The sequence below is a fragment of the Pleurodeles waltl genome, chromosome 4_2, assembly GCF_031143425.1.
Source record: "Pleurodeles waltl isolate 20211129_DDA chromosome 4_2, aPleWal1.hap1.20221129, whole genome shotgun sequence".
Taxonomy (NCBI): Eukaryota; Metazoa; Chordata; class Amphibia; order Caudata; family Salamandridae; genus Pleurodeles; species Pleurodeles waltl.
Window position 1 is genome coordinate 81742221 of NC_090443.1, and position 14783 is coordinate 81757003.

At 47.1% G+C, this 14783-nt stretch overlaps 1 protein-coding gene across 2 annotated transcripts in view; it reads left to right on the plus strand.

The window, feature by feature from the left end:
- The window catches only part of LRP1 (LDL receptor related protein 1), a 1410884-nt gene that overhangs the window by 1254559 nt on the left and 141542 nt on the right, over positions 1–14783 (plus strand). For both annotated transcript variants that reach the window (XM_069230782.1, XM_069230783.1), the window contains exons 75-76: positions 4376–4495; positions 5222–5487. In XM_069230782.1, coding sequence (XP_069086883.1) covers positions 4376–4495; positions 5222–5487 — 386 coding nt within the window. The remainder of the gene's footprint in view (positions 1–4375; positions 4496–5221; positions 5488–14783) is intronic.

The window sequence follows — 14783 nt, forward strand, 5'->3', positions numbered from 1 at the left end:
TGTATTTAGCTCCACCTGGGAAGATCACTTGGTCCATCTCAAGGAAATGCTTCAGGCCTTGCAGCAAGTATGCCTGACTATCAACGCAAGTAAGTGTCAGATAGGGCAAGTTGGTGGAACCCCTGTATAGCCTTTCCACCCCAGAATCCAGACCATTATGGCTTGGGAGCCTCCTAAGACCCAGACACAAGTCAGAGCCTTCTTAGGCCTGACTGAATACTGCAGGAGGTTTGTAGGTTTGTAAAGGCTTATGGTACCATAGTGGCACCAGTAACTGGCTTGACCTCCAAAAAGCAGCCCACAAACGTTCTCTGGAGTGAGCAGCATCAGAAGGCTTTTGACACACTGAAGGAAGCTTTATGCTCAGCACCTGTAATGAAAGCCCACTGACTTTAGCAAACAGTTTGTTGTCCAGACAGATGTCTCTGATCATAGGACTGGGGCAGTGTTGTCACAAGTGAATCATTTGGACTAGGATCAGCCAGTTGACCTCATCAGCGGACAACTCTTTCCTAGGGAGTAGCGTTGTAGTACTTTTGAGAGGCAAGCCTTTACAGTGGTTTGGTCTCTGAAGAAGCTGAGACCCTACCTCTTGGGACTAACTTCAAGGGTCAGCCTGACCTCAGAGCAACCAAGAAGCTGATGGAGATGGAGGAGGGAACCCCAAGTTATGGTGGTCCATTTCCCTACATGGTATGGACTTCACAATAAACACAGACCTGGGACTGACCATGTTAATGCAGATGGCTTTCCAGGTTCTTCCACTTAGATGATTATAATCAACAAGATAACGGTAAGGAAATGCCTGTTTTTATAGGGTCAGCCACAAGGCCTGCTAATCGGACCTCAGAGCGAGTACCCTCAAAAGGATATGTTGAATTGGCTGTACCCATTTGGAAGTGGCTCATTTACCTGTAAGTCTTTAGTGTATGGAACCCTGATACCCAGGGCATGTACGTTATAGGGTTACCCCAGGCTTGTAACGCTGGTTGTGCCACCCTGGAGGTCCCCCAAGTAAAATGAGTTCCCCCAGTCCACCAGTGCAGACAAGCGGAGCAGTCGTGCACAGCTAGCCCGACATTTCCATTAAAAGCAGTGTCAAAGCCACTGCTTCCCCTGTACATCTATGTAAGTCACCCCTCTGGCAGGCCTACCGCGTCCTAAGGCAGGGTGCAACATATGTCACAGGCTGTACATGTTGTGTACCTTTCCTGACAATAAACACGCCAAAGCACAGTTTTTACTGTGGGAAGACTTAGCACTCAATTGGTGAGTACAGGATTACATGCTGACCCCTCAGCTGTGCTGAATCCTCAACAGTGTGGTCAAAGTGGCCAGACTCGGGTGCAACTTCTGAGCGTCAGGTCCTGGTTCCTTGTGCTTACATGATGGTGGGGAGAGGAAATCTGAAGATCTGGGCTGGGACTAACCCTTACTTAGCAGGCTTCTTCAGCTGTTGTGTTCCTGTGCTGAGAACAGGGGTCAGTCGGCTGATCATTGAAGTCTCTATGCTGTGGCTGGCCTCTTGAGACGACTTCTGCCTGAACTGGACTCAGCAGGCATAGTCTTCTCTGCTTTGCTAGCCACCAGGTACAGCATGAGCAGTCCACATTGCTGCAGCCTTTCTTCTCTGGGAATTTGTTGCAGCAGGGGAGGTCTTCGGTCCTCCTTCCAGTCCAGTCAAGATCTGAGTTTTAGGTGCCAGTGATACCCTATTCATGTACAGACAATTCCCTTAGGGCAGGATGCAGTTGGTAGCCAATGGTCTTTCAGGCTCCGTCCTACCTGATGAGCACTTCCTGCAAAGTGTGGCATCTGCGCATCCCAGGATGCACCTTTCTGCCCACTTCCAACATGACAGATCCCCTCTCTCGACATCTAGATCTCCCTAGTCCAGTCCATAGATGTAGCTATCAAGAGGGCTAACGCCTCTGGAAAACCAGTTTGACAACTGGCTTCCCTTTCTGTGTCCTTAGTGACAGCCTGTCTACCTAAACAATAGAGCAGCCCCTCACTCCGGTGTTTCCCATTTGCCCTTCAAAGGCGGCTTTACCTTTGAAGCTCATCTTCAGGGCTAACACTTGTGTGGCTTCCTTCCTGGGGGAGGTAATACCTCCTCCACTGGCTGGGTTCTGTTTTTATCTTTCCTGGGAGTTGTTAGCATGTCTCCCCAGGAGGACATAAAGCTGCCTGCAGGACAGACGCAGAGCACAACAATAAATGGGCACTGAAAACCTTGAGCAACTAAAGTAGGAACGTCTAAAGTTGCACTTTGCCCACCAGTGATATTAAATTTGATTTAAACATTAAATCCACTTTAATACATTGATTCTTTTGATACCTTACAGTACCAACTTCAGCAGTACCCCTTCAGAAGTTAGCCGGCCTCAGGTGTCAGCCTGTAACTCTGTACTTGCCAAGTGGGCTACTAGCCCTTCCACAGTTAAAATGACAGTTTAGGGTTTTGTACTGGTGAAACATATAAAAGTACATGTTCCAATTTTTAACAGACACCACCCAACGTTAGGGTTTGTTAGGCCTAGGGTGGGGGGCATTTGCCACTATTTTAAATAGCAAAGTCGAGTTAGCATTTTAAATCTGCTTTTCCAGTCTGCAGTGGTGGACTTGGAGCCATGTTTGACCTTGTCCCACTCGGGGTGGCACAGCAAGTGCTGCAAGACTGGTGGGGGAAGGGGGGCTCTAACTTACAAGCCCTTGGTACCACTGGTACCATATAGCAGTAACCTACAAGTAAGTTAGTCTGTGGCAATTGTAGGACAAGCCAATTAAACATGCACCATTTTAAGGGCCAGAGCACAGAGTCCTTTTTAGTAGAGCTCTGGGCATTTGAGAACCATTACACCAGTACCTAGTAGTCAAAATGGGGGCAAAAAGTGATGTTAAATCTGCAGACCGCCTGTTCCATTTCAAGTTCACAGACCTACCTCTGGGGAGAGATTGCTTTGGTATATATTCTAAATTAAGGAATCTGCAGTTGGAAAGCTCTATCGGATGAGCAAGTTAATTACCTCCAGTAAAGCTTTATCGGGAAGAGACTATCTAGCTGCAGATTGCTTACCAATCCTTCCCATTCTACGAACTGTGTTCCCACATTAGGCTATCCTTCAGGACCTCACTTTGGCACACTAGTCTCTTCTCAGCTTGGTGGCGTGCTTCTGGTATGGAAAAACAGTCAACAACTGAGGTCAGCATGCTGGGATGGCTACTATATAGGCACCTCACACATCACTTCTGATACAGACAATGCCACTGAGCCAACCGACGCCACCTACCGGGGCACATGGGGATTGCTCCAAGAATTTCCAAATCCAGTCTGGCGCCTGGGGAATGTTCTTAAGGTAAGGAATCTTCTGCTAAATAGTGTCTCTACCACATAAGCGGGTTCCGAAGCTATGTAAGTGGTTCATCTATCCTACAGGTGAGGAATATTCAGATAGAACTGTCCATCAGAAGACCAAATGAATTGCCTTTGGTAATGCTGTTTCTGATGGATACTCTAAACAACGATTCCTCACTGCCCTCCCACCTCCTCATTCTGTGAATTGGACTCCTATTCATCGTAATAAGGTCTCAAGTTAGATATTGGCATACTGTTATCTGCAGTTTGTTTTAAGTGCTCTATGTATGAGGGTGCCAGAGGAGAAAGACTAAAAACTGACATAAGCACCCAGAGGTGGTGCTTACATGTGACTCTGCTCCATTACGTTTTTCTTGCTGTATGAATTTACCATGGAGCCATACTGCGCCATCTCCCAGCGTGTAGGGAGCATTGCTTAAAAAAAATAAATTCTGGCTTGTCTAGCACCATAGAGTATTCAAGGTCCACAAGAAAGAGCATTACTGAAGGGAAGTAACTTCTTTTGTATTCCTACTAATTGACACACAGAACTAATACTGACCAGACACATCCAATAGACACTGTTGATTGAATGACACTCCCATTCCTGCATAAAAAAATCACCCTGAGTTTAAAAACACTAGCAGACCATGACAATTATAGATTCCACTACACAAATAACATTAACATAACATCTGCCCCTTCTTTGCTGGGTAATGTTGCCTGTCGGTACTCTGAAGGAGGGTACAGTACAGGGTGTCATTAAGGTTTCCTTCTAATGTTTTGCTGTAGTGCCCAAAGTGTCCAGGGCATATTCCTGTAGGAGAGCACAGGGCATATACATGTCAGAGAGCCCAAGGCATATATCTGTAGGACAGCTGGTGGACTGTTGTCTGTTATGTTTTTTAAGTGAGTTTCTTTCTGTGCTTTACTCCACTGCCCGATTGAGTGGAGAGATGAGTCTTGTACTCCATTTCAAATGCTAACGGTTTTGAGTGATCTTTCTCTTTATTTCAGATGTGAACGAGTGCTTGAAGTTTGGGACCTGCTCACAGATATGTAACAACACCAAAGGTTCACACTTCTGCAGCTGTGCCAAGAACTTTGTGAAGATGCACCACACCTGCAAGTCTGAGAGTAAGGATTGCCTGCCTCAAAATGCAATTTTGTCAGTACATCTCTTCTGAGCATTTCCGTCTGTTACGTGGGTGGTTCTGGAAACAGAGTGCAGTGCCAGAGTACCTTTCTTCATCTGCAGTACCCATTGTTATTGTCAATCTTATTAATTTTCCTTGTGGCCTGCAGCGCACTCCACTCTAGGCCACCTAGGGAATTCCACCATCTCCCTGCACCTCCCAGAAGCACAGCAATTCCACCCTGTATTTTGCTCCAGATACAGGTCCAGATGCTAGTTCTGGGAATCAGTAACATGTTATTCCATTCCTCATTGAGATTTGGCAACACTTCTTGATCCTTGCCTGCACCATCCCCTGGTGTTCCTACACCGAGATCCATACACAGCAATGCCAATACAACCAAATCCTGACTTTAGTATCCTGTTCCCTTCTTATACCATGATAAGCGCAATGCTCTGCCAAAACACCCTGAATCCTTAACTGCTCATTGCTGTTTAATTCAGTTTATCCCTTACCAGCCTCTGCCTTGCTCATAGGTCTGCATGGAAAATGTTGATTGTTTGTTGTATAGCGTTCACGGCATTGAGGAAGGGAAATGCTGTCAGTAAACAAAAGAAGGTGATAATGCAGGGAGTTAAAGTAATGAGAACAGGTTTGAAGTTCTTTGTGGTCCTTGCTCAAACCTGCTAATTTTCTGTGTGCTTTTCTTCCACCCAACCCTTTGTAGATTCAGATCAGCAAATCCTGTACATCGCCGACAACAACGAGATTCGGAGTCTTTACCCATTCAATCCCAATTCTGCCTATGAGCAGGCCTTCCAAGGGAACCAGAATGTGCGCATTGATGCCATGGACGTCTATGTGAAGGGCAACAAGATCTACTGGACAAACTGGCACACTGGCAAGATCTCCTACCGTGAGCTGCTTTCTTCCTCTTCCACTTCCTCCAATCGCAACCGGAGGCAGATTGATGCTGGAGTCATGGACCTCAATGTGAGTCTGAAGCTGCTGCCTACATTGATACTGGGGTTGCCTCATCCATAATTTGTACTTGTTTGAATAGTGTGTACTCCTACCTGGGAGAAATGCTAATAACATGGTTAGGGAGGGAGTGAGTGCTCTTATGTGACAGTAGATGATAGCTTTTATTTAAAACAAAACGCTTTATTGAGTTTCATAGCAGAATCCAATGGCATGGTTACAGTAATCAAAACACACCATTAATAGAGCACCCTAACATGGACCATATTAACATGTTTGCTCAAAGTAACATCCCAGACCATCTGCTGCCCACAGAGCCATCATGAGATTTTCAGTTAGAATGTTCTGAATAGTTGTTGTTTTTTTCCTCCCACACCCTGTCAGAATTGAAGGTGTTTTATTATTCAGAGGTTAGTCAATCTGGTCAATATCTCTGCTTTACTTAGTTGTGTCTTTGTTTGGCCTTTTTTGCCAGCCCTAAACAATGGCCCACTCCACCAAGTCTTTTTTTGCCGCTGGGCAAAACCTGGAGCAGTTGGACTCACCCAGCTTTTTGCTATGAGACGTTTTACAAGGACCATTCCCAGAGACAACATGCTTAATTTCATTTTGTAACCCTTTCTGCTAGGAATTAGAAGACTTGTCTTATAGTTTTCTAAAGCAAGGCACCTGTAGCTACTCTCAAACAGTCCACCACTTCACTCCAGAACCCAGCAGTTTTACATCAGATGTATAAATTCTGCCACCAGCGTGCCCCACTTTTTACAGGCAGAGATCTACCAGGATATGTTACCACCAGCTTTTTTGGGTGTAATGGAGGTTTTATGCAAGAAATGGAATTCCATTAGTTTAAATCGTGCATTGGGAGAGAAGCACTTAACCTACTCACAGGCCTTGTTCCAGACAGACTCTGTCAGTAGTACCAGGAAGTCTTCATCCCTTTTTTATATCTTTTATATGTCTGTTCTGTATTGCTTCCCCTTGCACTGCGAACCGACTGTACCCCCCTCACCCCATCCTGCGCCATTGCCGTGTAGAGAGACATGATCACTCGATTGCTGCCTGCTAGGTTTTGGATTTGTTTTAAAATGTGTTTCTGGCAGAGCATCAGGGAATGTGATCCAGATTTCTCTGGTGATGTGAGCTGGAATCACATATTGGAGGTACTACCCTGTACCCATCTCAAACATTGCTTGAGCCGCCTTAGAGGTCAAAAACCTCTTTTTCAGGATTTGGTTGCCCGTTGTGCAAATAACTACCCTCCCCCATTTGACAACAGTCCTATCTTTTGCCATGTTCTTGAAAGGCTTATTGGGCCATAAGGTTTGTCTGATGCAAACAGGGCCTCTTTAGCACTGAGGACACCACTGTGTGCCAATCCGCACCTACTTGTCAAACTAGACGGGGTGCATCCTGTAGAAATTTGTGTCCCATCATGAAGGCCTCAGGCAGCGTATAACACTGCTAGGAGCCATCCTGGAGAGTCTCCTATCAGTTACCACCCTCAGCAAGCCAGTGTATAGGTGAAGCTGCGCTGCAGAATACAAAAGAAAAAGATCAGGGAGCCCAAGACGTCCTTTTTCTCATGGACACTTCAAAGTGGCCAACTTGATGCAACTGTGTAGGCCCTCCCAGACCAGTGAACCCATCGGTTTTTCAAGCTCCCAGAAAGTACCCCTGGGGATAGGGCACATGGAGTTCTGCAACATATAAAGACAGTGTTGGAGGAATATCATATTTGCTAATGACAATCAACCAATGATAAACGGGGCATATTTCTCCAAAAGGCTGATTGACCATGTAAGGAAACAAGGTTTTTGCCCCCATTTTCACTATTAGGTACTGGTATAATGGCTCTGAAATGCCCTGATAAGGTCAAGATTAAACTTGGCTCCCAGTATGACACTGCAGACTGGAAGGGCAGTTTTACATTGCTAACTCAAATTTTTGCATTTAAAGTAATGGCAAAGCCCAAACCTCACTTTTTAATGTATTGAAGACACCACTATGGCAGGCCTCACATGCCCTAAGGAAGGATGCTGTTTATTAAAAAAGTGTGACATGTACTTTTACATGTCCAGCAGTAAAAACCCTAGATTGACGTTTTGCTGTGCAGAGCCTAGTAGTGCCATTAGCCAGTACAAGAGTTGCAGGCTAAATTGAATTTAATGTCACTAGTGGGCAAAGTGTAACTTTATAAATTACCCCTGTTGTTGCACAAAGTTTCCAGTGCCAATTTATTAATGTACACAGGACTTATCCTGCAGATGGCTCTGCTAATGACTCCCAGGAAAGGACACAATAGGGGCCTGCATGGGAGAGAGAGATGTTTCCTCGTCCTGCAGGAAGCCACACAGGTGCTAGCCTCAAAGGAGAAGCCACCTTTTGAAGGGCACATAGGTAACATTTGGGAGAGAGGCTCTCTATTGTTTAGGCAGACAGACTGGTACTGGGAACAGCAGAGGCGACGACTGTTACCAAACTGGTTTTTCCAGGTGCCTGTAGCCACACCGCTGTGATCAAGACCTGTTTAGGTTGAAATGCTTTGGGTAGTGGTTAGCACTGGTTTGTGGAATTAATTAAAGGCTGAGATAAGACCATCCTGGAGTGCGATGTTTTACTTTGCTGGATATATATATATATATATATATATGTTTGATGGCATGTGTAGCTGCAGATACACATGCTGTGCACTGTTCCTGCCATCTAGTGTTGGGCTCGGAGTGTTACAAGTTGTTTTTCTTAGAAGTCTTTTCGAGTCACGGGACCGAGTGACTCCTCCCTTTCGTCTCCATTGCGCATGGGCATCGACTCCATCTTAGATTGTTTTCTTTCCGCTATCGGGTTCGGACGTGTTCCTCTCCGCTCCGTGATTCGAATCGGGAAAAGAATAAAAATCCTCGAACAGCGTCGATATTGTTTGCGATCGGGAAACATCTTTCATCGACACCGACGAGACAACCGTTTGGTGGCCCTTCGGGCCACCCGCGCCCAGCCGAGGTCTGGTCGGCCCGACCACAGACATCGTTGAAGCCTAATGGACCGGACCCCTTTCCGTTTCTGTCCGAAGTGCCATGCTAAGTATCCATATACAGACCAGCATCGGGCCTGTAATCTGTGTCTGTCACCGGATTACAGAGAAGATACTTGCGAGGCCTGCAAGACCTTTCGATCAAAAAAAGACCTTTAGGGATTGGAGGGCGGGGCGGATGCAGATGGTGTTGAAATCTTCGGAACACCTCGACGTCGAAGAGGAGGAGATGGCGATCTCCATCCAGGGATCGGACTCAGACGACTGTGACGGAGACCGACGGAGACCGACCACCTACAGCAGGCCAACAAGTGAGTACGCCTGCCCCGACCCAACCCTACAGTCAACCGAAGAAACATAAGGCCTCGGGACGCCACTGCCTGAAGGCCATGGCTCGACCCATAAAAAACAAAGCGGTGACCAAGCAACACCTTCAGCACCGAAAAAGGCCAAAATCGTGCCGAAGTCTTCCGACTTGAGCCGAGAACCCGGTGTCGAAAAACCTCGACATCGCCTTGTCGAATCGACTAAGCCTCAAAAGAGCCTTTCGGAGCCTAGGCCATCCATCACCATGGGCATTTCGGTGCCATGAAAACACACAGAGGAACATGGGCTCTCTAAACAGCTAAAGGAGAGACACAGATTTGAAGAGGAGCTTCAAATTGAAGAGTTTGACCAAACGAAGGCACGGATACAGATCCATAAGGATACTGGAAAGATCCAAACTGCCCCTCCTCTCAAATTCAAGAGAAAGCTGGCTTTCCAACCACAATCAGAGACTGAGACTGATCAAGAGCTAAAGTGGCTAGGGAAAAATCACCAACTCGCCATTTTTTGCCAGAACTTTCTCCCCCGCATTTGCCGCAAAGGACGGGGTCACCAATTGGCACGCCCACTCCACAGTCACCCACACATACTGTGCAGTCGCAAGATGATGTAGACCCCTGGGACCTCTACGATCCCCCTGTCTCGGACAATAGTCCTGAGTGCTACCCCTTAAAACAGTCTCCACCGGAGGATAGAACCTCATACACCCAAGTCTTGGCCAGGGCTGCTGCATTCCATAATGTTAGTATGCATTCAGAGCCATTGGAGGATGACTTCCTCTTTAATACCCTGGCCTCCACGCATGCCTCATACCAGAGCCTGCCTATGCTACCAGACATGCTTAAACATGCTCAGCACGTTTTTCAAGAGCCGGTAAAAGGAAGAGCCATCACACCGCGGGTGGAGAAAAAGTACAGACCACCTCCGTCGGACCCAGTGTTCATCACGCAACAGCTCCCACCGGACTCTGTAGTGGTTGGTGCTGCAAGGAAAAGAGCCAATTCACAATCATCGGAAGATGCACCACCTCTGATAAAGAGTTGCAAATTTGACGCTGCGGGAAAGAGAGTGGCGTCACAGGCTGCCAACCAGTGGCGTATCGCAAATTCACAAGCCCTCCTCGCACGTAATGACCGGGCTCACTGGAATGAGATGAGTGATATCATCCAGCATCTCCCCAAGGAATATAAAAAACGGGCTCAACAGGTGGTAGAAGAAGGGCAAGCGATATCCAACAATCAAATTCGTTCAGCATTGGATTCCGCGGATACTGCCGCAAGAACTGTGAACACGGCAGTCACAATTAGACGGCACGCTTGGCTAAGGTCCTCAGGGTTTAAACCTGAGATACAGCAGGCAGTACTGAACATGCCATTTAACCAGCAACAACTGTTTGGGCCACAAGTTGACACAGCCATCGAAAAGATGAAGAAAGACACTGACCCGGCCAAAGCCATGGGTGCGCTTTACTCCTCCCAATATAGAGGGACATTCAGGAAACCGCAATTTAGGGGAGGGTTCAGACAACAGCCTTCAGAGGCATCCACCTCTCAAGCAAAACCCACCTACCAATCCCAATATCAGAGAGGGGGGGTTTTGCGTCTCCTTCAGGGGACAATTCCCAAGATCAAGGGGAAAGTTTCAGCCCACCAAGCAGGCCACTAATAACAAACAGTGACTTGACTGTCACCCTTCCCCAACACACATCACCAGTGGGGGGAAGACTAACATTTTACCACAAACATTGGTCAGACATAACCACGGACACATGGTCCTATCAATTATCCAACATGGCTACTGTATAGAATTCACACATTTCCCACCAGATATTCCCCCAAGAGCGCACAAACTGTCGTCGCAACATCTAGACATGTTACAAATAGAGGTGCAAGCACTATTAACAAAACAAGCCATAGAACTAGTACCTCACCAACAAAAAGGAAAAGGGGTTTATTCCCTATATTTCCTTATTCCCAAAAAGGACAAAAAAATAAGGCCAATTTTAGATCTCAGAACTCTAAACCTGTTCATCAAATCAGAACACTTCCACATGGTCACACTACAAGATATAGTCCACTTACTAAAACACGGAGAAAACATGTCAACACTGGATCTAAACGATGCGTATTTCCATATACCCATCCATCTCACAGAAAATACCTCAGGTTTGTCATAAAGGGCAAACATTACCAATTCAAGGTATTGCCCTTCGGGATAACAACAGCACCCAGAGTATTTACAAAATGCCTTGCGGTAGTAGCAGCTCACATAAGGAGACATCACATGCACGTATTCCCATATCTCGACGATTGGCTAATAAAAGCCAACACTCACATCGGTGTCAAAATCACACACAGTACATAATAGATACCCTTCACAAACTAGGGTTCTCCATAAATTACCAAAAATCTCACTTACAACCATCCCAATTACAACAATACTTGGGAGCAACACTCAACACACAAAGAGCAATTGCCACTCCAAGCCCACAAAGAGTTCAATCATTCCAAACCATGGTATCAAACATACAACCAAATCAGCACTACACAGTCAGATTTGTCATGAAACTCCTAGGCATGATGGCATCATGCAACGCAATTTTCCCAAACGCGCGGCTACACATGCGGCCCCTACAGTAGTGCCTTGCAGAACAATGGACGCAAGCACAGGGTCAACTCCAAGATCTAGTGTTGATAGACCGCTGTAAGGAAATGCCTCCTTGGCATGGTTGCCCCCTGACTTTTTGCCTTTGCTGATGCTATGTTTACAATTGAAAGTGTGCTGAGGCCTGCTAACCAGGCCCCAGCACCAGTGTTCTTTCCCTAACCTGTACTTTTGTATCCACAATTGGCAGACCCTGGCATCCAGATAAGTCCCTTGTAACTGGTACTTCTAGTACCAAGGGCCCTGATGCCAAGGAAGGTCTCTAAGGGCTGCAGCATGTCTTATGCCACCCTGGAGACCTCTCACTCAGCACAGACACCCTGCTTGCCAGCTTGTGTGTGCTAGTGAGGACAAAACGAGTAAGTCGACATGGCACTCCCCTCAGGGTGCCATGCCAGCCTCTCACTGCCTATGCAGTATAGGTAAGACACCCCTCTAGCAGGCCTTACAGCCCTAAGGCAGGGTGCACTATACCATGGGTGAGGGTACCAGTGCATGAGCATGGTACCCCTACAGTGTCTAAACAAAACCTTAGACATTGTAAGTGCAGGGTAGCCATAAGAGTATATGGTCTGGGAGTCTGTCAAACACGAACTCCACAGCACCATAATGGCTACACTGAAAACTGGGAAGTTTGGTATCAAACTTCTCAGCACAATAAATGCACACTGATGCCAGTGTACATTTTATTGAAAAATACACCACAGAGGGCACCTTAGAGGTGCCCCCTGAAACTTAACCGACTATCTGTGTAGGCTGACTAGTTTCAGCAGCCTGCCACAAACCGAGACATGTTGCTGGCCCCATGGGGAGAGTGCCTTTGTCACTCTGAGGCCAGTAACAAAGCCTGCACTGGGTGGAGATGCTAACACCTCTCCCAGGCAGGAATTGTCACACCTGGCGGTGAGCCTCAAAGGCTCACCTCCTTTGTGCCAACCCAGCAGGACACTCCAGCTAGTGGAGTTGCCCGCCCCCTCCGGCCAGGCCCCACTTTTGGCGGCAAGGCCGGAGAAAATAATGAGAAAAACAAGGAGGAGTCACTGGCCAGTCAGGACAGCCCCTAAGGTGTCCTGAGCTGAAGTGACTCTAACTTTTAGAAATCCTCCATCTTGCAGATGGAGGATTCCCCCAATAGGGTTAGGATTGTGACCCCCTCCCCTTGGGAGGAGGCACAAAGAGGGTGTACCCACCCTCAGGGCTAGTAGCCATTGGCTACTAACCCCCCAGACCTAAACACGCCCTTAAATTTAGTATTTAAGGGCTACCCTGAACCCTAGAAAATTAGATTCCTGCAACTACAAGAAGAAGGACTGCCTAGCTGAAAACCCCTGCAGCGGAAGACCAGAAGACGACAACTGCCTTGGCTCCAGAAACTCACCGGCCTGTCTCCTGCCTTCCAAAGATCCTGCTCCAGCGACGCCTTCCAAAGGGACCAGCGACCTCGACATCCTCTGAGGACTGCCCCTGCTTCGAAAAGACAAGAAACTCCCGAGGACAGCGGACCTGCTCCAAGAAAAGCTGCAACTTTGTTTCCAGCAGCTTTAAAGAACCCTGCAAGCTCCCCGCAAGAAGCGTGAGACTTGCAACAGTGCACCCGGCGACCCCGACTCGGCTGGTGGCGATCCAACACCTCAGGAGGGACCCCAGGACTACTCTGATACTGTGAGTACCAAAACCTGTCCCCCCTGAGCCCCCACAGCGCCGCCTGCAGAGGGAATCCCGAGGCTTCCCCTGACCGCGACTCTTTGAACCTAAAGTCCCGACGCCTGGGAGAGACCCTGCACCCGCAGCCCCCAGGACCTGAAGGACCGGACTTTCACTGGAGAAGTGACCCCCAGGAGTCCCTCTCCCTTGCCCAAGTGGAGGTTTCCCCGAGGAATCCCCCCCTTGCCTGCCTGCAGCGCTGAAGAGATCCCGAGATCTCTCATAGACTAACATTGAAAACCCGACGCTTGTTTCTACACTGCACCCGGCCGCCCCCGCGCTGCTGAGGGTGAAATTTCTGTGTGGACTTGTGTCCCCCCCGGTGCCCTACAAAACCCCCCTGGTCTGCCCTCCGAAGACGCGGGTACTTACCTGCAAGCAGACCGGAACCGGGGCACCCCCTTCTCTCCATTCTAGCCTATGTGTTTTGGGCACCACTTTGAACTCTGCACCTGACCGGCCCTGAGCTGCTGGTGTGGTGACTTTGGGGTTGCTCTGAACCCCCAACGGTGGGCTACCTTGGACCAAGAACTGAACCCTGTAAATGTCTTACTTACCTGGTAAAACTAACAAAAACTTACCTCCCCCAGGAACTGTGAAAATTGCACTGTGTCCACTTTTAAAACAGCTATTTGTCAATAACTTGAAAAGTATACATGCAATTTTTATGATTTAAAGTTCCTAAAGTACTTACCTGCAATACCTTTCAAATGAGATATTACATGTAGAATTTGAACCTGTGGTTCTTAAAATAAACTAAGAAAATATATTTTTCTATACAAAACCTATTGGCTGGATTTGTCTCTGAGTGTGTGTACCTCATTTATTGTCTATGTGTATGTACAACAAATGCTTAACACTACTCCTTGGATAAGCCTACTGCTCGACCACACTACCACAAAATAGAGCATTAGTATTATCTATTTTTACCACTATTTTACCTCTAAGGGGAACCCTTGGACTCTGTGCATGCTATTCCTTACTTTGAAATAGCACATACAGAGCCAACTTCCTACATTGGTGGATCAGCGGTGGGGTACAAGACTTTGCATTTGCTGGACTACTCAGCCAATACCTGATCACACGACAAATTCCAAAATTGTCATTAGAAATAGATTTTTGCAATTTGAAAAGTTTTCTAAATTCTTAAAAGACCTGCTAGGGCCTTGTGTTAGATCCTGTTTAGCATTTCTTTTTAGAGTTTAAAAGTTTGTAAAAGTTTGAATTAGATTCTAGAACCAGTTGTAGATTCTTAAAAAGTATTCCAACTTTTAGAAGCAAAATGTCTAGCACAGATGTGACTGTGGTGGAACTCGACACCACACCTTACCTCCATCTTAAGATGAGGGAGCTAAGGTCACTCTGTAAAATAAAGAAAATAACAATGGGCCCCAAACCTACCAAAATACAGCTCCAGGAGCTTTTGGCAGAGTTTGAAAAGGCCAACCCCTCTGAGGGTGGCAACTCAGAGGAAGAGGATAGTGACTTGGAGGACAATTCCCCCCTACCAATCCTATCTAGGGAGAACAGGGTCCCTCAAACCCTGACTCCAAAAATAATAGTCAGAGATGCTGGTTCCCTC